The 27,547-nt window shown below is 47.0% G+C and overlaps 1 protein-coding gene across 6 annotated transcripts in view; it reads left to right on the forward strand.

Annotated features, from left to right (window-relative positions):
• LOC119433854 (cAMP-specific 3',5'-cyclic phosphodiesterase 4C) overlaps positions 1–27,547 on the forward strand; it is a 595,748-nt gene that overhangs the window by 410,227 nt on the left and 157,974 nt on the right. For all 6 annotated transcript variants that reach the window (XM_049659160.1, XM_037701124.2, XM_037701121.2 and 3 more), the window contains one exon: positions 21,352–21,546. In XM_049659160.1, the coding sequence (XP_049515117.1) occupies positions 21,352–21,546 (195 nt within the window). The remainder of the gene's footprint in view (positions 1–21,351; positions 21,547–27,547) is intronic.

Below are 27,547 nucleotides of genomic sequence, written 5' to 3' on the forward strand. Positions count from 1 at the left end.
AATTTCTGTACGTCTCTGTTCTCGGTGACCCATTGCATACGAGTTGCTGGAGCGTCCATTCAAGGTCTGTCTCCACAAACCCGCGCACCGTCGCCGGGCACAGCATGAGCACTCGGTACCTCCTGGTACGACGACACGGGAAGCTCGAACAGACGTGTCGGCGCGCGCATATAGTACATCGCGTGTGTAACCGTGTCGCCGTAAAACCGTGCAATCTGTGGGATGCCCTAGGGAGCTCTGAGGTGATCGCTCAAGCGCGGAGCGAAGCGGTACTTCGTTTTGAAAGTACTTATATATCGCATAATTATTACCGTTCCCATCACATGCACAGCTGCCAGTGCCCGCACCGAATCATTTTAACGCCCAGGGCGGCTCTACCTTTTCCCTCTGTCTCGAGCAGCGCAATCCGAAGACTCGAAGCGTGTTCAGTGCTGCATAAAAATGTGAGCGCGGCCTGTTACTTATACGTCTTAAGAGGGCTTTGCCGGGGCTAGACTTACTCAAACGTAGTAGCTGGGTCATGAGAGTCTGGGAAGCTTGAAGTCCCAGAGGGCATAGAGCACTTCGTAGAGCACTTTTTTGTTCGATGCCGGCTGAGGGACTCTCAGGCACAGTCGAATACTTTTTCTGTGTATGGTTTCTAAGCGCTCGTATTGAATATCTTAGGGTGGCATCACAGGTAGCTCTTATAGGATCCGACTGGTAACCAACGCTGTATGTAGCCTATCGAGGTCAGGTGGTTGCCCCAGCGTATACCAGCGACTCGCTTGACCACATGCAACTTAAGTGCAGCGCGATTGCAGTCAAAGAGCTGCATTCCATCTGCAGAAGCCAAGTCACTAGTTCTGAAAGATTCGAACATGACTTACCCGAATCACCTACAAGTATACACAGATGGCTCTGTCAAAGTAGACGAAGACCGCTGCACAGCTGCATTCTATATTCCCTCTCTGAGATATACGTGGTCTGCCCTCTTGACTGTCCTCTTAGACAGTTGCACTTATCGTAGCTAGAAATTCATGGCCTCTATCTCGACAAGTGTCGAAGCGGTCGTCCGATGAATCGTTCTAAAATTGGTCAGAGAATCATCTAGCTTTTATATTAAGTGGAAGTGTCTGCAGCAACGACGCACCGATCGCTTCGGGGCGGGCAAACGACGTGAGCTGTAGAATTCGCAGCGCTGCACACAATTATAAGCAGCAAGCGTACAGAAAATGAACGAAGGGCGTCGTTCAACTATAGTGCGCTTGTAAGGGTGATGTTACCCCTGCAGTGCACATACGAGAATTGCCAGCTCGCGCGCGTTGAGTCACTGCAACTGGTGTAGCCACGAAGGCCGACACGTCCTGCCGTTAGTTGTGGTTTCTGGCGGCTCTTCTGCCGACGTGAAAGCGGCCTTCGCTTACTCTGTTTATTGTGTCTCCATTTCTGGTGCTCTCCTCGTAGGAGTAGCGTAGAGTGGAAGGGAGAGCCGCTCTAAGCTGGTGGCGGGAGCGAAAGGAGGAATGCAAACAAACTCGGCGCTTTTAACGGCGGCCACGTCGGGTGTTTTGGTGCAGATCGTCTCCGGAGGCCGGCGGCTACAGGAGAGAGACGAAGCTGCAGATGCCAATCTCTCTTCTTTTGCGCCCCGCTCCTGGGACGGGACGGTACGGCTGCGTCTCGAGATGAATCCTGAAAGTGCATCCCTCGGATCCGTGTTTGCTTTCTTCGTGCGCGTCCCTGAACGCCCAACCTCCTTGCCCTCTTCTTTATTTCCCTACGGACCTCAAGCAATCGAAAGGGTTTGTTTACGATGCGCGGCAATGACCCTGCGGATTATTATTTTTTTTTCTTACTCTTGGCAACAAGCAAGCAAGCCTGGGTGTTTCTGGCTCCGGCGTTCAGATTGACCTTTTTTTTTTTTGTGCTGGAACGGGCGCCTAGGAACGACACAAGTTCGAGGACCAGGCGCTGATATTGTGACGGGGTTGCATCACCCAGCTGTAGGTGTAGAGGCGTCTCGGTGCCATTGAATGCGATATTAGCCGCACCACTTAAAAGTGTCCGGGACTTGCACCTTGAGCATTGATGTGGAGGGCCGACGTGAGATTGTGGCGTGTGAATGGCGATAAGGCGTCAGCCGGCTGCTGTGCTGGGTGACACCGTTGCGGAGTACGCTTGGCATATTGTGTTCGTTGAAAATACGTTTTTCTTAGCCTATCCTTCCAAGAAGTGAGTCACGCTTTGGCCCGTGTTTCGTGTATTGTCTTCTGGCGTTGAAGTGTAGTTTGGCTCCCTTCGGGCAACCTTCAGCCGGTGTTAAGAAGCAAGAGTTCAGTGTAGACGTGTGCGCTGTGTTCTCTTTGGGTCCGCAGGTAATAATGCTGCAAGGGGTGTGACGCTTGCCAGCAAGCGTTTGACAGCTTGCGCTTTGCTGCAATAAATAGTGGCTACCGTTGTGATCTTGAGGGGCCTCCGTTTCTACCAATCAAACGCCAAGATGCGCTTATAACTTCCATTTCTTCTGCGACAGCGGTGACCTGACGGTAGTAGTGTGTATAGCTGGCTAATCCATTTGGCGCTGTCAGCTTATGCATCGTGATTCCGGATATAGCGTCGCTAATCCGACGTTCTTCTTGGCACCCAAATGCTACTTGTACCTCTTGGCCTTGTGATCCGATAAGGTGTTTAAAGCGAATGACTGCGAGAGGGGAACCTTGCTTGCCCAATTTTGAGAGCTTAAGCCAGCTTCTCAAGAGAACAAGGAACCAGCGGGCATATTCAGGGATTTCCATATTCGTTGAAGCCCGAGCATAATTTCAGCACTCTCATCGGTTTCCATTTATTTTGGTAGCCACCACGTGAGGTAAAACAGATAGTGGTCTTTAAGCGGTCTGTCCTACATTTAGCACAAGTATATATATATATAAAAAAGAATACGTTACTGCCGTATTTTTGTCCCCGATCTTTTTCTGTGGGAATCGGTGAGTGGAACACAGCCTACGGAATAAAATGAACGCACTGCGACGGCCTTGTATTTTACTTCGATGCAAGGGTTGCTTGGTACCGTAAAAGCAGGCGCTATGACGCAGTGTTGACGAAGTCGTTCGAGAACTTGCGAGAAGAAAAGGCCCGATGTTCGTCTATAGTCCTGCTAGCGAGACACTGTAGAGATCACGCTGCTTTCTGCATGATGGACGTACTCTGGCTTACTCGTGTCTCCGCATTAGTGTGAGTGATGTGCTTGTTATTTACTCTTTTAAGCTGTACCGTCATTAATGATAGTTTGTATAACCGGCATCGAGCTTAAAAGAAATGACACGGTAAATGTACAACCTATTTGTTGATGAGATGCAACTTCTGGGACGCGACACTTCGGCTATGAGACGCGCGTTGGTCATTGCTCTGAGTCTTGACCTCCCGGAATTCTTCACGTGCACCTAGAAGTAGAAGTACACGGCTGTTGTCGCGTCATTATGATTTCGCTTTGGCCGGGATACGAACCCGTGATCTCGTGCGCAGTATAATAACACCATATCCAAAGATGAGTCGCAGTGAGCAGCTGCAATGGTCATGCTTTCATGACCCTTGAGAACGTTATAACAAGGTATCATCAACCCAGCTAAAGGACTTCTTTCATTGCGTGTTTACTTCGCATCTCGTTATCCGTATTGCTCGATCTCCCGTACAGCGCGCTGAATGTTTTTCTTTTTTCCATGCCTTACAGCAAGGCTATAGCTACTAGCATAAAACGACAGAAAGCTGAGCAAGTTGGTAGCACAAAAGATAGCAGGTCTACACAAAATTCTGATTATCAACTGAAATGTCGCACTTTGAAGGAAAAAAGAAAGGAATACCACTAAAGCAATCTGCGCATGCTCCAGCCAAGGCAGCACCAGCCTATCAATCATGGACACACGCGTTACGTCACAAAATAATAATAGTAATAATGGTCATATAGCATGACGCTATAGCGTTTTCTACTAAAATTACTAGAGGAAACTCTGGCGTCCCGATCGTTCGACCACTATGTGAATGACGGATTGTAGTACACTGATTTGCCTGGTCTTCGTGCTTGTGGCTTGAGACGTTCTTGTGGCTTTGTTTGCTACGCTTTATTCGCTTTTATTGCCCAAAATTTGGAAGCACTCCTACTTTTCTAAACGCAGAAGGTAATAGCAATCTGCGCACATGCGTAATCATTGATAATTGTTGCACTTATAACACAATATCCGGCTGAAAATGATCAATCGTCAAAGTCACAAATCCGTTTGAAGCCGTGAGGACGAAATTTAAGTAAATCCATGTAATAACACAATTCACATGCCTGTTAAACCACCAAGCTTCGTAGACGCTTGCGGCACAGTTCTTTCTGGGTTTTTTTTTTTTTTTTTTTTTTTTTTTTGGTGGGAAAGTATGCATAACACTTCAAATGGAGGATGCTGAAATGCTCGTTTATACGTACGTGCTGCCGCGCTTACTGATGTAGCACTCTGTGACTATTAGGCGCCAATGGCCTGCTCAGTCCTCCAGGCAGCCGTCTCTTTTATAGTCCGGAAAGTGGCCATACACAAAGACCGCTGCGGCTCCGTGTATACCCGCAAAAAGCTTTCTGGCGTGCATATTCTCGCGCATTGCCTAACGTCGTTTTCGGCACGTGTCTCCTAAAGTATAGCTCAGCTACAAGGCGCCTGGCGTGCTGACATTTCTCGCGTACTTGTGTCAAACGGCGCCGACGTGTTATCGTCGCGTGCATCGCGTCGTGCTGTATGCGTACATCCCGTGTACGCGTTTTTCTCTCGAATTTGCCTCGGCCTAGCGATCGCGGAGACCGCTAGTGTAGTGGCGCTATAATTTGCGATCCGGAGATCATCAGGGCGACACTTCCCATATTTCAGGCCTTACGCTTCTTCGATCTTTCCTTTTTTTTTTTCTACCGAGGTATCTATGTGACGCAAACATCCTGCGACGGGCGGGCCGAGGTTTGTAGCGAGGGTTATTAGTTAACACTCTCAGAGGAGACGTGATAACCGCGCAGATGTTGAAAGCGCTGGGAAAACACTACCGTAATGCTGTGACGTAGCGTCCGTTCGCCGCGCACGTATACCACAGAGGCGGGGGTCATCGGGCAGCCATGTACTCCGTTTCACGTTGCGTCGAAGCGCGGGTGCTTGCCTGTGCGTGGTCGTTGAAAGTATCGCTTGCGTCGCCCGCATCACAGCTTACATTCCTTTGAAAGCGAGCATCTTGGTTTTCCCCAGGCTTTCTCGCCTAGCGGCGACTAGCACGGTGGTTGGTCTGCGCGAAAATATTTTGCGCGTTCCTATCGCCACCTCGTTTGTTGATGCACCGTTCTTCTTGACTCATTGCGTTATAAGCCACTAAGCGCGTTCCAAACTTGGGCAGAGAGCGAGGACTCAAGTTTCGATCATTTGCATTCTCGCACGGAAGTAAAAAAAAAAAAGAAAGGAATGACTTCCGGGCTGGATGTGCTGCGCGTGCTTTCAGAGTGTAAGAGCTAGAGCTTGTGACAGTCTCGCTGGCCGGTGTGTTACACGCTCCCCTGGTACGAAGCAATGGGCAAAATAAGGTTCAGTTGAGGTGTGCCGCGGTAAGAAGCCTTACTACTCGTCGTTGGCATAGGCGCATGTGTTTTCGAGTCTCTCCACCGTGAAATCAACTCTTTCACGGCCTGGATGTGTTTCGACTGGCTGCTGTCTCGCTTCTCTGGACTACTGTAAGTGAACGCTTCCTTTGTTCGGGTGGGCATGACGCCGGCACTCGGTCCACGCTCGCTGGAGCACGTCTGGTTGGTGAAGAGTGCGAGACGAGCTTGTTTCGTCAGCCGAGCGAGCGGAGAGGAATTCACTTCCGCATGGTAGAGCCAGTCGGGCGCAGAGCGGCACTGAATGCTCTCGGAATGAGACGACGAAGACCGGAAATGCGGGAGAGCGAGTAGGGAAGAGAGATGCAGAAGTCATGACGGCCAGGCCGTAAGCATATATAACTAGTTTTGGTTCCGATTGCTTATATAGAACGGGATACGTTTCGTCGCAGCTTCAGCTGCGACTATGAAGCAATCATTTCTGCGAATTCGTTCAGGGCAACGCGAGAAAACACTTAGGACATCTCAAACCAAAGTTTGGAGAGATGTATGTAGACTGTTTAACTTCGCGCTAAGAAAGGCCCGAGTAACTCTTTCACTACAGAACGCGCTCATCTATCTGTTCACTATGCATTCACTGTGGACGCGGACCATCAAGAATGATCTTTATAAAGTACTTTTGCTTTGACATGTTTCCCGCCCTAGCGTCTGGACGGTGTCGTGACTGTGTGTCGGAGAGGTTTACCCGGGTGAACGAACGGCTTTCGCCGTGAAAGCAGCAGCTGCACCTTTTCAGTCGCGAGATACTCTGTTTCTCTTCGCCGACAACTCTTCGGAGCGCGTGCGCATAATGAGCGTCCATTAAGCGCACTACAAAGCTTGACCAAGCGCGTTCCGCTATAAGGCCACCTAACGTCTAGTAACGCTGCCATTGGAAGACGTCTATAACAAGCTCTCTTACTGAGCGACCCCCGCTGAAATTCAAAAGCGTAGAGGGGCGTTTCCCGAGCAACCGTTTATTAGCCGAGTTGTGGAAGATGCTCATTAGTGGACAGTGGCGTGCCACCCGGTCGAGATCTCTAACAGTGAGCTACCGATTGTTTCCAAAGGCAGGGCGGCGCGCATCCCATTGAAACCTGCGCGCATGTATTCGCGCGCAATCGCTCGCCCGCGCACTGTAGGGACAGGCGTGCGCACGGAATGCGTGCGTTCTTTTGTTCTTCGACCGATCGGGTCGCAATCTAATTTGCGCTCCACAGCCTGCCGTCACAAAATTGAGCGACCTCTTTCCCTCCCCCTATACTCCCATGGCGCACTCAGTGTCCCCTTTGTCTCGATCGCTTTGCATCCAGTGGACAAGTCTTTGTCTTTAATATTAAAATGCTCCCCCTCGCATAGCGACGCTATGTCACGTGTGTGGTGCACGCTGTAGCCTTCGCTTCTGGCCAACGTATAAACGCTACGATCGATTAGGGTTGTACGGGTCGAGGGTTTATGAGGCTATCTGCAAGCCAAGCACGCAAATGGATTTTGCTCTTCGAGTTGCAGAGGGGGGAGCGAATAGAGTGGCCGCGTGGGAAAGTGAGTTATCCGTTGCGATCCAACGGCGTGTGGTCCGGCTGTTTTATTGCAGATCAGAGTATGCGCTAGATCGCTGGAAGAAAGGTGCAGAGGTGCATATGTGCTTGTCTTAACTACCTGGCGATCAGAGCATCTGGCGGTAATTCACTGTAGCGATTAGCAGTCTTAATTTGTTTTCTATGCTATAAAGCTCTGAAGAAAGATAATAATCGCTCTGACGAGAGATGAAATGCAGGAGGAGGAGGGCAAACAATAGGTGAAAGGGAGAAAGGTTAACCAGATTATGTGTCCAGTTGGCTACTCTATACATGGAGGTGGTGTAAGGACAGTAAATATAAGAACACAAGAGAAAAAAAAAGGAATGCCTCAGTTCGCACATTCTATAGTTTTTCATTGAGTCTCGTCTTTTTTAAAAGCACGCTAGCGCTTTTGAAGCAGTTCGAGCCGGTTGCGGCTGGGACCAGGGTCCAAGCATCCTGGCTTCCGTACGGAAATGCAAATGACAGACGTAACATGCCAGCGTGTAGAATTGTGGTCATCTTGCTCATAGTGGAGCAGCACTCGATTCGCGCTTACACTCCAAGTAATTATTGCACCCTTCGGGTCTATTTTGTCCACGATTAATAATAATCATCTGTTTTCGTACAATTCCTTTCATTAACGCAGCGCGCTCAGTACTTCCAGGTCGCGACCGGCATGCGTGTATACCAGTTTCGGACATAGCGTTCTTGACATGAAGGTATCAATCGCCGAGACACGAGGTGCAAGCGGGTTCAGTGATGATTATTGTTGGCGTACAACATAAGCTCCAAATGGTGTCATTTTTAACAGCGCAGCTGTTTAAGCCGACCGTCAGTCCGTAACGCGTTAACAAAATACTCGCCTAACGAAGACGTCACGGCGCGTTGCCTAGCAACCACCTCGTGGAGCAACGTGTGCTTTGCCTCCTCTCCGTGCAGTGCACATGTTGCCTTGACATGGGACGTTAAGGAGAGGGAAGGAGAGCATGCGCGCGGCGTGCGCTGCAGTCGTGACTGCAGTCGGCGCCTGTGGCGGCGGCTCGGCAGGTTTCGACCAGCCATGCCCCGGAAAGTGTGGAGGAGCAACTTGGCCGGGACGTCACCGAGGAGATAAAGCTCAGAGCCGCCGCGACGGCGGCAGAACTCTCGTTGACTCTGTGGCGAGTACATGTAGTCTTGACATGGGACGACCAAAGAAGATCCGGACACCCGAAGAAGAAGCCGCTCATCTTGAAGCGCGTCGCGCGGCCAAGCGAGAGTCTGCGCGTCGGCAGCGAGCCGATTCGAAATGCCGTCTTTTTCTTCTCTTCTTTCTGGGGTTTTACGTACCAAACCCAGTTATGATTATGAGGCACGCCGTAGTGGAGGGCTCCGGATTAATTTTGACCACCTGGGGTTCTCTGACGTGCACTATACAGCGCAAGCACACGGGCGTTTTTGCATTTCGCCTCCATCGAAATGCGGCCGCCGCGGCCGGGATTCGATCCCGCGACCTCGTGCTCAGCAGCGAAATTCGGAATACCGTGCCTAGAAGCACTTATTTTCTAGCAAAACTTAGCCAAGCCTAGTAAAACCTGGTAGAAGCTAGATCGATCACCAGCTCCGCTGTTTACTCCAGCCTTGCACCACTCGTGAAAGCTGCACGAGTGGTGCAGCTCATATTCAAATCATATATTTTTCCTTCATACAATGCGGTGGGTAGAGGCAACAATAAGTATAACCTCGGCTCCTGTCGGCGTTTAACTTTCTGTTAACCTAGTGTGTTCGTTTGCGGCCTATGCATATGGTACATGCTTGCATACAAAGCACCCGCCGTGGTTACTAGTCGCTTAGTTTGGCGTTGCTCTACTAAGCACGAGGTCGCGGGATCAAATCGCGTTGCGGCAGCCGCATTTCGATGGGGGCGAAATGCAAAAATGTCCGTGTGCCATGCATTAGGAGCACATTAAACTACCCCAGGTGGTGGAAATTAATCTGGAGGACCCCACTACGGCGTGCCTCATAATCAGATCGTGGTCTTGGCACGTAAAACCCCGGAATTTATTTAATTTTACATATTAAGCGTCTATCATCTCGTTCAAATTTCATTCGCTGTGTGTTAGGGCAAGCTTCGTCAACGTACCACAGATTGTGACTTCTTTACGAAGATTTTCGTCGTGTGCTAAACGACCTCCAGTGATGTGTGAATCCTAGAGGCGGCGCATCCTTTTCCAAGTCATGCGCGACATACGCGCCGTATCTTTTTCGTGCTATAATACAACAAGAGTTGTGTAACTTTTGGCAGAGGACGGTTATTGAGTTGACGTAGCAGTTTGATTAAGACTAGATGTTTGACGGGAACAAAAATAACGTTAGCAGGCGGGCAGCTTAAGTAAAATTTAGAGTGCAGTTAAGAAAACATTCACCGACGATTGCGATACTCCCTAATGCGAAATTTGAGTGCAGCTCTATACGTGTTTTCATTTCGCGATATATTGGCTGGCGCGGGCAATCTGTCTCGTGCGGCACGTTCCAAACGGAGCAAAGCGTGGCGCGACTGCCTCGCTAATCGGGAAATCGCGAGAGCCAGTGCGTGGGCGACGTGTGTGCGCGATCCACAGCAGCCGCCGCAGCCTCCGCCCATGCAGTGGTTTGGTGAACAGACGACGCGTTCTATCTGGCGCCACCTCGTAGCCATCGTCGCCGCAGAGCCCGTTTTGGGCGCACTACGCTTTTCTTACTTTTTCGCCATACCCTCCTCTCCGCTTTCCGCCTCATGGGGCCACTGCACCCTCCTCGTCGCGCTCACTTCGCTGTCGCTGTCTTTCATCTCCTGCTGCGCTCCGCGTTTCGCTTTCATCCTTCGCGGTGCTCGTTTGCTCGGTTACGAGGTACGACGCCGACGCTCGCCGCAGGAACGGGCGCCCAAGATCTGCGCTCTAAAATTACGTTGTCTAAATACACCCGGGTGAAGCGTAAATTATACACATGGTCACGCGGACCAAGAACTCTGCAGACCTTGAAGATCTGTTCAAGCTAGGTGAGCTCTCTGCACACCGCGATATTGATGCGTGCACTGCGGTGACCTGCACACGCGTTGCATATACTATCAGCCAATCGGAAGGTTTGGTTCCTAAAGAGATTTGGTACAACCTCCTTTATATGAGCCGTGGGATTTAAAGTGTGTGTACGTGCGCATTCACGCGATGTAGTTTTCCGTTCTCATCTTTGTGGGAGTCCCTTATTTCCTTTTTTTCCCGGCACCTAGGGCACTCGGTGCGGACTACACCCATTCTGCTGCTGACGTTTTTTCTACTTTCTTCTCTCTCTCTCTCTCTCTCTTACTCGGTGTCCCTATGACCCGTTACAGTTCTGCACGCTGCATGCCTTACCACCATCAGTTAATCAGCCGTATACAAACACCCCTACAACACACCGCAAATCCGCACCGTTGCCAGCATTTAAGCTCCCGCTTTTCGATTCAGTTAAGGCTTCACAGACATTAAACCCTCAATGATGCTACGCCACTGCGGTGACCATCGGTCATATCCACGATAATGGAACGGTCGAACCATCACCAGCATGCCTTATTAAACGGCGGCGGAGAATGCGGCGCGTCGACAGTGGGGTCTCGCTCCGATTTCCCGCTCATTAATCAGAGTCAGCGGCACGTCTTCTCTTCTGTCACTTGCGAGCGAAAGGCGGCTCGGGCCAAGAATTCATCGGGCGCCGCTGAAGGAATGTCGCCTATGCCAGAAGTATAACTCCCTCCCCGAACCGCTCGCCTGTTGGCGGAAGACGGCGACGTCTCCGTGGCGTCAGCGACCGGCGGGCAGCATGGCGGACTCTCCCGTACCAGGCGTGACCTTGCACGAGGATGCGGGCAACCTGCTACTGCTGCTGCTACCGCTGCCAGAGCACGTAACGGGAGAAGAAGGGCTGCGGTGACGTTTACGGCGCCGACTAATCTGGATCCGCGAGCAACCGAAGAGCTTCCAAAGACCGGTGCTGTTGGGTCCGTGCTGTATGCAGGCTGTGACGTACCGCGAAGCGTATATTGTCCACGGTTCACAGGGTGTTATGGATTTGTAAACTTTGTGTTTGAATCTCTTCTTTTACTTACCGATTTTTTACCATTTTTGTGAAAACAATGAGGCCCCAGTCTCGTGAGAATAGAAACAGGATTTTTGATGGCTGCTTTCCGGTTCACTGTCGATTTGGCCGTCTACAGCGAGTTTTGTGAAAATACCCATTGGCTGAAAGCAACCATTTGTCTAAACTTCGTTTTCTTAGCTCATTTATATTCTTCTATTACCCGTTTAATAGTCCTGTACCGCTGTGTTCATTTTCTTGAAGCCTCCTTTTTGTTGCGAATACGTTCTATACTAATAATTAGTCTGTGTTTGTTTGTAATTACTAATTACTGCCATTCCATGGTTTTCGGAACATTGAATGTACAAAATTGCCTAGAATATAACAATCATTAGGCATTAGGCATAGAAACGCAAAGGCTGAAAGCTGGACACTACAAAAGCAAGTGTTTGAAGCGTTTCACTGCAGTGTTCACAAGGCGGACACGAAGGACTCGGCGCGCGACCTTGCTCGTTTAAAATTAACCATAACGCTGCGACGTCATCGGCTGCAGCGTCTGTCACCTCGTTCGTGTTTGTTTTGGACGCGAAAGAGCGTTGATTGTTTGCTTTGATAAGGAGTACAATTACGCGCACGTTTGGTTTTATTTCGTTTTCGTTTTATCCGCTCACTACGCTGATCTGACCTTGGGAGTGTTAGCCAGCGCCAATCGTGGCCTTGGCGGCGAATGTAGAACATCCTTTTAACCGCAGGCGCCACGCTAGCGATTAAAAGGATGTTCTACGTCTGCTGTCATGGCCATGAGTGGCGCTTGCTAACACTCCCAGGGTCAGTATGTTGTACACATACATAAATACCCACGAAAGTTCGTGGGAGAACAGCCACCGCCGTAGCTCAGTTAATAGAGCATCGCGTGCGTAATGCGGAAGACGCGGGTTCGGCTTTCACCGGCGGCAAGTTGTTTCTTCATCCGCTTTCGTTTCTCTTTAGCTTATGATTTTTGCTGTTCGATCAATACCGCAGGTAATTTCCTCGTGTATGTTGGCTTCGTATGGTTGCGTATAGCATAAAATTGAGTCCCTTCGGTTCCCATTCTTCTTTGTTCAAGACCCCAGAAAGCTTCAGGCCATGCTTTTTTCTTAACCGAGTTCGCCAGCGCAAAATAAGTATGTTGCCCCATTCTTTACTATAGGTACATGGTCTTGGTGTGTTCTGATATAAGGAACTTGCTTTGTGTAGCTTTCTTTTTGTACTTAGCAGTGAAATTTTTTTGCCATATATGTCAACTCTACAGCAAAACTGGTGCCCGCTGGAGAGTTCAACACGTATATTTAAAGGCTATTGCAACTTGTGTTGTTCCAGAGGGCTTAACCGGAAGTATTTTCGGGGCGGTATGTGTAAACATAGAAAGGGTCTATGTGTACCGCCGTTGTTAATAAGGCACAAACGACACCACCAATCCCATTATTTATTCCCAGTTTTCGCCAAAACACAATTTCAGAATATGTTTATATCCGCTAATGAACAATCGGAACGAATAAGTTGGAGGTTGACTGGATAACTAGTAAAATATTTGTATGCCTGTTCTCTCGCGCTTGCTTTTAATTTTTTTTATTTTTTTTATTCCTTTATTTCTTTATTCCCTCCTTGGATTCGTAGTGCCCAGCACTATTTCAGGAATAACTACACGAATAACCAGCAGGTGTAGGCGTCAAATGACTTAATGCTTTGCTAGTATATTCCAACAGGACAGGACGTCATGGCGCGCGAGCGCTCCGCGGTTACTCAGTGGCTATGGGCGTCTCTGCCGCTGAGCAAGATGTCGCGGGTTCGATTTCGGACCATGTGCAGATAGCGTAGAATAAGGCAGGAAGAGGAGGAAGGAAGATAGGAAGTGAGGGAGGTCACAAAGGCGCGCATACGATTTGCTACCCTACACGGGACAAAAGGGTTACGGGATGAGCAGAATGCAACAAAGGAGAGAGAGGGAAATCCGCAACGCCTGCAATAGGTCACTGAGGCCAGTCGATTTGATGAATTGAAGTAACGTCGGCGTTGCTTTGCAAGCCTGCGACGCATACGGCCATGGTGAAAGAAATATTTGTCTCGTAAAATGGTTTACAATCAAGCCCGTTTAACGCAATGTGAAGAATGTCGCGTTCGACGTTATAACTACGGCAAGAACGTAATACGCAATAAAGCTCCTGTGTTCTGATGCATAGGTGAACGTTAAAGGGCCCCGTGTGGTCAAAATTAGTCCATATATCCCTCAACTACTATCTTTCTCATAGCCTCAATGCTGTCTTGAGACGTTATATGCAATCAATCAATCAATAAATCAATGAATAATCAATAAATTCATCTATCAATCAATCATTTACCAATGAGTGAAAAATCGCGCTCCGAATGTGAAGGATTGAGCGCGTCGCTCTCGCTGCAGCGATGGTTGCGAAACGCGTGAGGTTTCTCGCCGATCTACTTCTACGTTAACAAGCTTTCTCGAGCAACTGTAACAACACCAATAGCAGCAATAACAACAACAGCAGCAGCAGCAGTAGCCGCCGCAGCAGCAGTAGCAGCAACAACAAGAGCCATAACAATAGAGATGCAGAGAAAAGCAGCCGACCAGAATTAATGTGTCTGGCGGGCTGCTGCTCCACGCGGAAGAGTTTGTGCGTGCGTCTGCGACTCGTCCTTGCTTGGCAAGAGAACTTGTCTCGAACGGAAGTGCACCAACTTGTGGAGGATATCGCTTGATCTGTGCACTTTGACACCGCTAGAACTCGCCCTCTCCCTGGCCGTTTTTCGTGCCGATCTCTTCTTTTAATCGGGCATAATAGCTGTTGATTATATGAAACGTGCAGAGCTGTCACTACTGAGCGCCAGAGAAAGCATCTCCACATTTTCGCGTACATTCGTAAACGATTTTACCATGGTTGACCGTGTGCCTTCCTGTTGGCATGCTGAAAAGTAGCATATAGCGTGACTAGTTAAGCCGACAATGGAGAATGTGTACGGACCAACTTGCTTAAGCATTTCATGCTCCTAAATTTACAAATTTACATATATTTCGTGACGCCTGTGGTTGTAAGGGTGTTCCATTTGTGCCGCTACGGTCGTGAGTGTTACTGACTTACACTCCATTCTCAGGGCTGTAGATCTGGTAAACACATCCTCGAGAAAAAGTGCACGGGTGGTCGCTAGGAGGTTGTGGATTTCGCTCCTACAAGCGGCAAGTTGTCCTCTCTCTTCCTTCGTGCCATTTTTTCCCTTATTAATTTCAATTTACAAATACAATTTACAATTCACAAATACTGTTAACTTCCCGAATTCTTTCGCTGGCTGCGTACGGTTAACGGTGATTGTGAAGCAAGCTGCTAAAATGGTAACAGCTGCTCTTCTGACCTCGTTCAGCTCTTTCATACCGGGATATTTCGGGGCGTTGCTGCTGCGTCGACTAGGCAGAGGAGATGATGACGCCGCAGATATTTTAATGAGGCGCATAAATCGGGACCGTATCGTGTTTTATAATGAGCTTATGTCGCCATGGCTTATATGCGTGAACGCATGATTACGCAAGGATGAGGCGCTACTGACGGGCATCATCTTTTATTGCGTCTCTTACGACACGGCGGCGAGAGAAAGCGGCTTCCGTCTTCCGCGTTTTCCGATCCCGAACCTTGATATACCAGATGGTGCTCAAAGTTAAGGATGTTCAACTTTACCGCGCCGGCTTCTGCAGACGCTATATCTATACTTCAAGCGGTAATGGTTAAGTATCACAATTCTCATAAGAACGCGACCGAAGAAAAGAGATTTCGAGATGTCCTTGCCGGGGGACTTGAGACATAAGGCAGACTTAGTTGTAATCCCGCGTTACATCAAGATTTCTTCTTGCATTGATAAAGAAAGGATAGGCATGGTATCAGGTCTAAGCTCATAACGTGAGCTTCGCAACCGGTATATCGAATTCGGTTGTGTGTTTTATTATTATTATTATTATTATTATTATTATTATTATTATTATTATTATTATTATTATTATTATTATTATTATTATTATTATTATTATTATTATTTTGACCTGATGTAAGGAGATGTTGGCGCACAAGTACGGCGCCGGCTACTCGTTGGCTTTTGAATATGCGGTACATAAAAAATACAGTTGCAACGTAAAACATATAACAATATACAATTGTGCTAGTTTAAGAACAGTGGAGCCTCGTTGTATGTTGACTAAGCTTGTCAAGGATTATGGCAGTTCCTTTTATTATCAGGAGCCTCACCTTTATCGGTACATCTGCATTCGCCTGAGTAGTATTGATGGACCTGAAGCTAGATAGCTTTGAAGTCATAACTTCGGCTACTTCAGCAGCAGTTCTTAAGGCGTAAGTCAGCTTATATTGATCCTTTAGCGGTAGCATGCAGGGACGCAACAGCGGAGACTTTCGTTGAGCGATCCTTATCAGTGATGTGTCTGCTGGAGGCAGATATAATCGCGGACGTTCGACAAAATTTATATTTCTGCGTTGCGTGAAGGTGTACGAAAAGAAATTGAAAGAATAAGGCCACCTCGGCTGAGCTGAATCATTACTCAACTCACTAATGATTGTTCTCCTTCACAAACAGCCTTGACGTAGTGGCGTGGAAACCACATTACCTGCCACGCAGAAATGTAAAACAACCGCGATTTCGTCCTTACAATTCCTGCGAAGTTGAAAAGACGTTTACGCGCGATGCGCTAGATAGCGTCGCGTACTCGAAATCCACTCACGTATGCGCGCCGTCTCGCAGCACCACGCTGCCGTAGAATCTGTCCCGTATATAGTGGGACACCAGGATGCGGCAAAAAAGCTGGCATCAAGGACTTTGCCATCGGCTGCCGTACGAGCGATCCCGACGTCACTGTGGCGTTCTGCCAGCTTATGAAGAAGGCGCGCTTTGGCTACCGAAACAATGCGTATACGCCGGATCGGAATTACTTTTTTTTTCAGCGTATATGGCAGGAAAAACCGCCGAATGACTAATCCCTTATTTTAATTTAAACTAATAGTTGACGCAACAACCTCGTGGCAGTTGTAAGCGGCCTTACTCGTTTGCGAGATTCCGACCATTCTCTCTCTCTCTCTCTCTCTCTGTTTCTTTTCTTTTCGTTTTTTTTTTTTTTTTTTTTTTTACGACCTCTCGGCGTGGTTGTAAAACGCGAGTGTGTCGAGTGATAGCTGTCCCTTGGCTTCTGTCGACGTGGTTTGCGTATGTACGCTTAGTACGCATGGCGTTCTTTTATGAATGGCGCGACAGGCTTAAAAATAAGTTCTGAGGTTTTATGTGCCAAGTTCACGATCTGATTATGAGGCACGCCGCAGTGGGGTACTCCGTAATACATTTGACCACTTGGTTCTTTAACGTGCGCCATAATCTAAGTTACGATGTTTTTCCATCATCGAAAAACGGCCGCCGTGGCCAGGATTGAATCCGCGACCTCGAGCTCAGCAGCGCAACGTCATAGCTGCTGGACTACCGCGGTGTGTCTGAGTTACTCTCGTCTTATACTGTACCTATAAAAGAATCGAAGTTTCCTCCGTGACTCATTCGTGTCAAGTCTAGAGATGTGCCCGCGTACGGCAGTGCTCCGCGCGCGTTTGCTTTGCCTGTGCAAATTGAGCTTGTTACGTGCTGATGCCGAGTGTTACGTGAGCGCGAAGAAAACTCGAACGGAAGCCGAACCGGCCGTGAGAAAATGTAGCTCTTTCTTAACATTTCTTTGAATGAGAAGCGATAGCGCGCACGTCGTCCTCTGATTAGTAGGCACGCTGTAGTGGGGGAATCCGGAATATTTTGAACCACCCGGGATTCTTTAACGTGCACCTAAATCTAAGTACACGAGTGTTTTCGCAGTTCGTTCATATATGATGCATACGTGTCGTTGCCTACAGCCGTACTGGCGGAGGTGCTGTGCGCTGTTTCCCGGAATGCCTGAAAAATATCGATATACAACTTCGCAAACATTATTTAGGTTGACATAGAGAATGAGGTCCCAAATTTATGACATGTCCGGTGGACATCTTATGAAAAGAACAATGCACAATCGTAGTTTCAACAAGCTCCAGACTACACTGAGAGAAAGTCGAGATGGCAGGATGATCACTCGTGCGTTTTCTAGTGACGCATTGTACTTACACGGTAAATAAACTTGGACTTATTTTAGAGTCGATCATGTAGCGTTTTTCTTTAATAATGACGTCGTAATCATCAGCTCAAGCCACATGATAACTGCAGGCATAACGAGAGAGGACAGACTATTATTTCACCTTTGGTGACGAAACGCTGCACGTTGCACACCCCGTCAAAGATGGCAGTGTCTTTTGTAAAGTGGTCTTGTGTAGCTGTATTCTGGAGTCTGAAGTGAACCGCGTCCACGTTGTCTAAGCAGAGGGTTAAATTTTACCCGCTGCTCAATGTCCATTAGTTTAAAGCGTAACTTCCTCATCGTCCCTCCCGCACTTTTGTATACGTTACCCGTATCATTGTACGCAGGTGCACAATGATGTCATGTAGTCTTCTATCCGCTTATATAGTTGGTGCCGAATTCGTACCACGCGTCCTGCACCCTTTCCGTACCCTTAGCTTTCATAAATATCTAGTTAGCCCTGGTCAAACGTTGTATGCTACATATCTATTCAGTTTACGCACGCCATTTATGACGCATGTGCATAGATAGCGAGTTATTGAAACGTGCGGAAATTGTCCGCACTTTGTCTTTCGGCATTCGCGAGATCAGTTGCGTTTCACAAATAACTGGAAAAAGGTGCTCTGGATTGCTGACAAATCAGAAAGAGGCAGTTGGCGTCGTCATACTTACATAAAAGAAACTGCAGAAGAGCCTTTCTCTCAGTTATGAATGGTGCGCCCGTGCCGCAGATAGCTGCGGAACAAGAAGAAACGACCCGAAACCGTGGGCACATAGTAATCTGTAAATAAGGAGACCTGCACTTTGTATATACCATGTGTGGTGTCACGATGCGCCGTTCTACAAAACTAAGAAACCGTCGCTTATATGGACAGACATCGGGGGTGTGTTCTGTCTCTTTGGGTTTTTTTTTTCTTTTTTTTTTTTTTTGCCTTGCCACTGCTGGACAGAACTTCCAGAAACAAATCGCATACACTGGTGTTTGGACCGGGACTGAAGGGGTATACTACAACTGAAAACGGTACTGTACTGCAGCCTCCGTCATACAGTGGAATCTATCCATTCACGTCCTTTCTGTATTCGTCAGCGCACGGATAACGAGCCGACGTGCACGGAAAGAGTGACGCTGACGCGCGCCCATATCTTCTCTACGACAATATCCTTTAATGATAAGAACACAGTGCACTACGTTGCGTGGGCTGCTATATCAAGGCACTATATCAGGGGACCCAATTCTTTATCAGCACTAAACTGAGGTTGCTTTGGTTGGTGCAAGCAGGAAAGGAGGAAAGAAAGAAGACAATGCGTTTATGCGTGTCTGTTGTGTACCTGTTGACATTTTCTGCGTCCTTGTTTGCACATTCTGTGCGCGGTTCGTCATCGTGCCGCCATCTGCGCTTAAGCGCAAAGCAAGCTTCGCAGTAAGCTAAACTCCGGATTGATAAACAGATTTCACTCTACAGGATCGCCAAAATTAAACTAACGGTAATTTTAAGGGAAAATGTGTTGCTAGCTACATATGTCTGCACAGGGGGTTTATGCGCTTTGGTGGACACAGTTCCCGCGAACATTTAGTCATCAGACACATAATTAACAATAATTTATAACTATTTTACTATCGTGATTACGGTATATGTTTATATTTGAAACGTTATGACAATCGTATCTGAGCACAGCTTCACCTTGTTTGATTCTCCTGAAGCGTTTCTGTTCCGAGAAATTCATAATCAAATTTTATGCTCATTCAGCTAATTTCACGTTCAGGGCCCGACACAACGCCAATCCGTGAGGGGACGTAAACGGCAGGCAAAGGGAAGAAGTCAGTCTGTTATTTTCAGCAAGAGCGACCCGCCGTGGTTGCTTAGCGGCTTTGGCGTTGCGCTGTTAAGGCCGAGGAGGCAGGCTCGAATTCAGGCTGCGGCGGCCGCACTTCGATGGGGGCCAACTGCAAAATCTCCCGCGCACCGTGTATTGGGTGCACGTTAAAAAGCCTCATGTGGTTCATATTATCCGGAGTCCTCCACTACGGTGTGCCTCATAATCACATCTTAGTTTTGGCACACAAAACCACAGAATGTAATTTTTGTTTTGTTTTTGTTTTTACAGCAAAAGCGACAACTGTTACCAGCTTCGCCCTGCTCACAAACGTCACAATGGAGGCTCGACATTATGTAGAGGTCAACGCCCCTAAATGCGAAATTAGCTGATTCAGTGTAAAATTTGATGATGAATCTCTCGGAACAGAATCGGTCCAGTAGAATCAAACAAAGTGAAGTTGTCTTTAAACACGTTTGTCTTAACGTTTCAGACTTGTACCATAATCGTGATAGCAAAAAAATTCAGTTTTCTTTATTATGTCTTTGTGAGTCTAAGTTGCCGCGAAAATTGTGTCCACCGAAACGCATAAGCCACCTCTGCAAGCAGATTTCGCGTCGCTTGCATAGAGTTTTTATAAATATTACCGTTAATTGAACTTCGCAACCCGAGTGTGTATTTTCAGTGCTAAGCTTCTTAGTGGTTTATTGCCAACATCGTGCTCAGCTGATTCACTCTTTTCCGCTCAAGCTTCAAGTACTTTATTCTAAATATACCCGTCATGAGCAACAATCAAATGCATATTGAGAATTGTTCATGAATCATTTGTTGTCCTTGAATAAAGTATCTGACTTTCTCCTAACTGCCATCGTTTGATGACGTCATTCATTTAGTGGATCGGTTGCTTATACACGTGCATTACGTATAATAAGGGCAAATGAAGAGTTGCTTGGTCTCGGGTACTTTAAGGGGTCCCGTGATTGCGTGGTCACTGAAACACTCCTCGGAAACGAGACAAAGTTAAAGGTAATGACAGTCAAAAGTGGGAGACATTGGGAGGATGGATGTGAATATGCAGTTGTTTGTGGAAGAACTTGTATCTTATGAAGCACCGAAAGTGCGATAAAGCTTATTGTTGGAGCTTGTTGGTGCTGATACTTCACAAACATCGCAGTACATCAAAACATAGATACAAAAATAGTCGCTCGCCACAAGGACAAGATGGAGCGCGACAAAGGTGGTGAGAGAGATTTTGGTGAGCGGAGTAAAGAGGTTTGTGTGCTTAAAAGACGTGTATTTTGATTTCATATCGTTTATTTACTGTTAATGCCGTTCGGCGATACAGAGAGGAGGGGATAAAAATAATGCAATACGCGGATTATTGAGAGGAACACAAGCGCTTGAGCAGACGTGAATTAACCATGGACGGGTCACCTATGGCCGCTAAAGTAATTCTGTGCAGTATATATGTTGGATGGGGCGCGACGTGGTGTCCACCGCGTTTCTACTTGTGTCTGACTGTTATCTGTTATCAGCTACGATGTTTGCTAAGGGACATTAACGAAAAATATGAAGTCGAACTAGATTGAAAATTTAGGCTTCTGTAATAAATAAATTCGTAATTCGTAGCGAGAACAAAGCGAGAAAATGAAGAAAAGGAAAATTCGGAGTGGAACAACCTGTTGTGGACTATGGTACCTCAAATGTGACGTATGCACTGGCTGATTCACAGAGAACGTCTTACACGGAGGTCACGGGGGGATGACGTCGAGTCGCTTCGTCCGTTTTGGCGTGGGCGGTTCAAATTGAGGAACAGCAGCGGGGGACGTTCGGCTGGCAGTTTTCTACGCAACAAAGTGATATATTGGCGCACAGAAGACGATGATATACTTCTAGACGAATAATCTATCGATTCAACTCGGCTTAATATTTTCATTTCGGGTCCCTTTAAGTATCACCTGCAGTGTCTAGCGTGCGAGTGTAGCCTGCATTGCACAGCGCTTCACATTTAGCGATCGACTTCTCAAAGCAAGTGTCGACTAACGAGTCTCTCTTTCTCGTCCCCTTTTTCTTTCACGCATGCGCAGTTTCGACCTGGAAGATGGGCCGGGCGGTCCCGGTGGCGGCCGAGCGCTGCTCGAGGCCTCGAGTCCCTCAGGCGCGGGCCTGGTGCTCAGCAACTTCCCGCCCCAGCGGAGGGAGTCCTTCCTCTACCGCTCCGACTCCGAGTTCGAGATGTCGCCAAAGTCCGTCTCGCGACACTCGTCCATCGGCAGCGAGGCGTGAGTGCTCCTTTTTTTCTACACTACCGCCGGGCATCCAGCGATTGTTCTCGCAGCTGTGCTGTGCCTGAAAGCGCTGTAATGTGTTGCCCAATAACCTTCGACTGGAATCGAAGTTTCAGCTGACTTTAGCCAATCATTAACTGAAGTTTGAAGTTTAATACCACAGCATAAATGTACAGAATTGTGTTGGCATGCAAGTGCTGCAGGAGGAACTCCCAACGTAACCCTCTCAGGGGAACCTCCTGCCGGCACTGCATTAGCCGATTGCAAAGCAGAGGGGTCCTAATTAGTAGTGGGAGAATAAGAATTTCAATGGCAGAGTGGAAGCACTGAATATTAATAAAATAGTACTAGGAACGCGTATATAGTTTCATACATTTCATTTTAAGATGTACATGCATCGAGAAAAATGAGACAGAAATACAGAAAAAAAAGAAGCAGAAGCAGATATCATTTTGTTCGTGAGGAAGCGACGTAGGAGGTAATGCGAATAATTAACTGTAACACAAAACGTAAAAGTATTGTACTTGTTGTACAAGAACCAAACATATGTACAGGAAGCAAGAAATTTGCATTGCAAGAAAATCAAACTAAACCGGAGGAAATAAATTGTGGTATAGGAAATTTTGTTTCGATATCTGTACCATGTGATTTTTTCAACCTGGTTTTAAACGGATATGACATTCCAGTGATATAGGGTATCACTGGAATCACCGAATGTATGTTCAGCACTCATCTACGTGATGCAGGTTGAATGATGGAAAGAGTAGTTCGGCTGCACCTAAAATAGCTCTAAGCTGCAGAGAAAAGCGACGCTATTTCTCATAAAGAAAGTTTCGGAGTTGAAAAAAAAAGTCGTGTTGGTCCGGTAATCGAACACGGCACAATCGTTGTCGTGGGGCAGTAGGTCTATGCCAAATGAGCGGACGAATAGGCTGTCAGACAGCGTAGAAGAGCTAATTAAGCATCCCTAATCAATTTTGCACCTTTAATCGCGGTAACATGGTGCGTAGCTGAGAACGTAATAACACCCAATTAACAACATCCGTATAAGCGTAACACATCTACAGAAAAAAAAAAGAATTAAAACTCGACGTGACTGTTGCGCTAGGAACATATAGATATTATCATAGTGCAGTAAAATCAACGTAAACACCTCACGTTGTGCTCTCGACCAACTGACTGTCCTTGCATGCGTATATTGCGCGCAATAGCAGTATTTTACTTCCTAATATATGAAATGTAGAAGTAATATTTGAACGGACACAGATCGAAATTACTTGAAATTAGGCGTGTACGACCGCTTGATTGCGAAAGCTACGACGTACCTACCGTGTGGGCTAACTGTCGAAGTTAAAAAGACATACGAGTTTTGGGCCTCCTGATAATGCGTGCTTCGGAGTAATGCTGCTGCTATACTGTGCACAGCAGCATTCAATTTATTGTAAACTAAAATCACAGAAAACAGAAGAAGTCTATACAATAAATAGAACAAATGCTACATAGCGAGCACGTCGTATATTGACGCACCGCAAAGTTCTAAGACGCTCGCAGTCTTTCTTTTTTTTAACTTTATTACATTTCGCTAGCATCCACCTGCTTCAGTTTCAATAGATTATAATCTAAAGCTTTAATACCTTCGGCGTCATCGCACCACTTATAATGCCACCTAGCCTCCCTTCCCTGCGTTTCGCGTCAAAACAAACCGCTAGGTACCGAAATACCAGCGCATCCCCTGAGCAACAAAGTTCCCACGTGCCGACCGGGCCTGACATTAGCGCGCGCGCTGTGTTTAATTTTGCGAGGCACCCTTCCCCACCCTTGGACCGGTATCGTTATCTTAGGGGTGTCTCGTTCTTCTAGGTCGCCGTGTTTGTTTAAGCACAGATTCAAAAATAGCGCGCGACCCGCACCTGACGCAAAATGTGGCGTGCCTCACAGATAGCGCCGCGCCGTAGCGCCCACGGAAGCGAGGCGCCATATGTAACCTCCGAGACCGCAAGCGCATCGCGGAAATCTCGGACGCCGTGGCACGGTGCCTTGCATTTGCGAGGTTTTCAAGCGCTTGCACAGGTGGCGCCCCTAGTCTGCGTCGATGCAGGCGGCGACCGTTTTGTAATGTTCAGCACCGCGAATAGATGGCGCGACTCACTTGAGCCTGACGACGCGTGGTCCGGAGATAGCGAGTCAGCATTGAATCGCTACATTTAATTATTGCATCACCAGGTGGGCCTGTGAAAAGTATCTGCCTGATTTTGGCTCCTCCCCCCCCCCCTTTCCCTGTCGGGAATACTGGGATGCCTGCATTATTTGTTGAACATTTTAACATAAATACAGAACATTGTATGAGATTGCTTTACAGGAAGAAATGAAATATGATAAGATTGTATTGTGACTTCAAAGCATTAAATTTTGCTGTTGAAACACTATGCCAAATGTTCCGAAACTATCGTTTAAAGAAAAAAAATTATATTATAATTTTCTTATTTCTGTAAAGTTAGGGGAAATAGCCATTGAGATCAAAGTGTGGCGAGTTCTTCCGCTATATGTTTCATTTTTATCGCCTTAAATTACCGAATCAGGCAAGATGAATTTTTACGTAAAACACACCACCACCGTCGCATTTAACGGGAATGTCGCGCTCATCCCGCCGTGTACCGCGCCCTTCTCTTGTGCGATCGGCTTCACCCTATGACGACCACTACTAGAGGCAAAGCACGCTTTACAGGCGCCTGCGTCGCTGGGTTAAAAAGCGGCGTCGCCGGCTTGAGTTAAGTCCTGTACCCGTCACCGGCGCCACGCGCACTTTCTTTCTTTCTTTCTTTCTTTCTTTCTTTTTTTTTTTTTTTTTTTTGCTGCGAGGGACTCGCTTTTGCCTCAGCAAAAAGAAAACTATCCGCATTGCTCGTCGTTAATACCAACGTGCTCATTACACGTCGCAAATCCCTTCCGGAAAGGGAAGTAATGTCCCACGTCAGAGCGGCGTAGCCGGAAGCACACATCGCTTGTCCGTAACAAAAGAAGGGAGCAAAATAGGGAGATTTCGTGGCTCTGATTTTAAATGAGGTGTCCCTCATGCGACAGGGATAATTTGCACGTGCTTTCTTTAGGGGAGCCCGACATGCCTTCACGCTTTGTCGACCTCTCGAGTTCTTAAGCGGAAGCAATTATTTCGAGATCAAGAAAAAACACAACATAAACAGACCAGAACCTGTACTGCCTTCTGAGCCCGCCGGATTTCTTTTTTCTTATTTGTTTTTTTAAATGCTTAGGCCATATAATCCCGCCAACTTCGTTAATATTCGCTGGCTTCATTGTTCGTTGGCGCTGCTGTTGCTTAGTTTATCACTATGTGAAGAGCATAAAAAAAAGAAATACTGAGCAGGAAGCAAACGAGGGAGTCGTTGGTTTCTTTTTTATCTCTTTAGTCAAACGCATCTTGTAGATGTTGCAGGCACATGTCGTTGTTTCTTTACTTCCGCCAACGAACCGAAGTCTGTAAAACAATGTCGACATCTCGGACGCTTTCACTTGCAGGACCTCTGACGATAATAGATAAGAGGAGCAATTGACAGTGTATTTGTCGCTTCTATTTCATGTACTTCCTACATAGCTCTGGTTACTTAGCCATGTTTTGTAAAGCTGCGCTCGTGAATACATTCGGAAATTACCATAATGTTTCGTTTATTTATGGCGCTTCGGCTTTTTTGTTCTTTGTTGGGCAGTAACGCGTACTAATTTACATAACCTACTTCCTGCTACGCAGAATTATTCTAAGCAGGCTACTTTATCGCTCCAGGCTGCTCTTTTTTTTTTTTTTTTCCTTGACAGCAGTGCATTAAGTATAGCGTGGTCTTGGTTCCTATTACGATGCACTATTTTTTGCCGCTTGTCCTGTCAGAAGTTAGCTTCTTGAGCACAGATACTGCTTTCACCGTCGTAGCCTAGATATATTTATCTACCGGATCATGCGAAGAGGTTGGAAGCATGCGCTTTGTGCTATTACATTTCACTTCTATATGGGCGAAAGCGCTGTAAGCGCGTCGTAGCCTCAACTGCACGGCAATGTCGTGGCAAACCGTGTGCAGCAAACTAATTTTATGCATTCCCTTCTATATATATATATATATATATATATATATATATATATATATATATATATATATATATATTATCGAGCCCGTCTTTTCATGTATTGATGTCACAGTTATTAGGTTATAATTTGAAAGTTTGGAAATTCCGGGGGCTGACTGCCTCCAGAGCATTGTTAAATAGCTTTGGGTCAGGTTAGTTAGTTAGTTAGTTAGTTAGTTAGTTAGTTAGATAGATAGATAGATAGATAGATAGATAGATAGATAGATAGATAGATAGATAGATAGATAGATAGATAGATAGATAGATAGATAGATAGATAGATAGATAGATAGATAGATAGATAGATAGATAGATAGATAGATAGATAGATAGATAGATAGATAGATAGATAGATAGATAGATAGATAGATAGATAGATAGATAGATAGATAGATAGATAGATAGATAGATACCAAATGTTCGCCAAGAAACCAAGTCATCATCATTGTCTTCTGTGAATTTGTCTATCGATTGGTGGGGCGAGTGTCGGTAGATAGCCCGTTTGGTAAACAAAATTCGTCCCACTTATTTTCAAATATTGCTGCTTTGAGTACTTTTGAAATAGCGCGATAAAAAATATGGGTCCTCATAAGAGAGGGCAATGCTCAAATCAACGCGGACAGATTAACGGCGTGTGTGTGTGTGTGTGTGTGTGTGTGTGTGTGTGTGTGTGTGTGTGTGTGTGTGTGTGTGTGTGTGTGTGTGTGTGTGTGTGTGTGTGTGTGTGTGTGTGTGTGTGTGTGTGTGTGTGTGTGTGTGTGTGTGTGTGTGTGTGTGTGACGCGAGCAGGAGGTTGCGGACGTAGAACAACATGGTCGCCCGAACACTGCTTTAATCTTCGTCTTCCTCTCCTTCACCACTAATCAGCAGTAATCAGTTCTTCTGGGAAATGAAGCCAACTTGCCTACTGCCAAGACGAAATCAGAATACAAGCATCAGCACCAATGCACGTACCTTTCAAGGCGAAGACAATTTGGAGTCACTTAAATCTAAAGATCAAGCTGCTTCGCGACTCTCAAGCTTTCTTCGGCATACTACACCTCAGCAAACCGCTGCCACTTCAGAAGATTCACACGCGCCAAGCAGCATCGCCCACTCTCAAATTACAGAAGCGTCCATTCTGAATGAAGTCCCAGCAGCCACTAAAGAGTCTACTGAGAATCCTGACAAACTGCCCTCGCCACCAGACAAGTCTCACAAAAAGGAGCAGTGTACGAGCTACCAATTGATCCCCACTTTAATTTGCGAAAGAAATCAAAGGCGTATTTTGATAGATGCGCTACCTCAACAAATGTCGCAACAACATCATCATCAACAATTCCAAGAACAACGTCAGCAACCACGACTTCGAAACAGAAGGCGACGAAGACCGTCACCGAAATTTGTACAAAAGCAACAAGGAAGACATCAACGCTCAAGCCTACTCAATCCAAGGCGAAATCAACGAATACGGTGTTTTGCAAGAAAGGAACGTCGCCAAACGCATGTTCAGCACCATCTATCAGTATTGCCCCCACTCCAAGGATTCCTGCGACAACGCTGTGCACGACGACGGAAAATACACGGGCACTTTCTTGGCAAACCAGACCAACAGAGACGTCACCGCAACGACCCAGTCCACCGCACGTTCGAGCAGGGTACACCGTGCGTCTGGAAGTCACAACGACATCCGAGTTCCTACGGCTGCTGTGTGTACAAAGGTTTCTTCATCGGAGCATGGATATGTCGTCCTGAGTGCAACAGCCAGCCTCGGCCACCTGAGCTCTTCTGGACGTCACCGGACTCCCACACTGAAATCGTGCATGTGAGGAGATTAAGAGGGTGTCATCCGCCCCTGTACCTACGACTCTCTCGGGGGGAGGGG

This window comes from Dermacentor silvarum, chromosome 11 (genome assembly GCF_013339745.2).
Source record: "Dermacentor silvarum isolate Dsil-2018 chromosome 11, BIME_Dsil_1.4, whole genome shotgun sequence".
NCBI classification, from domain to species: Eukaryota; Metazoa; Arthropoda; class Arachnida; order Ixodida; family Ixodidae; genus Dermacentor; species Dermacentor silvarum.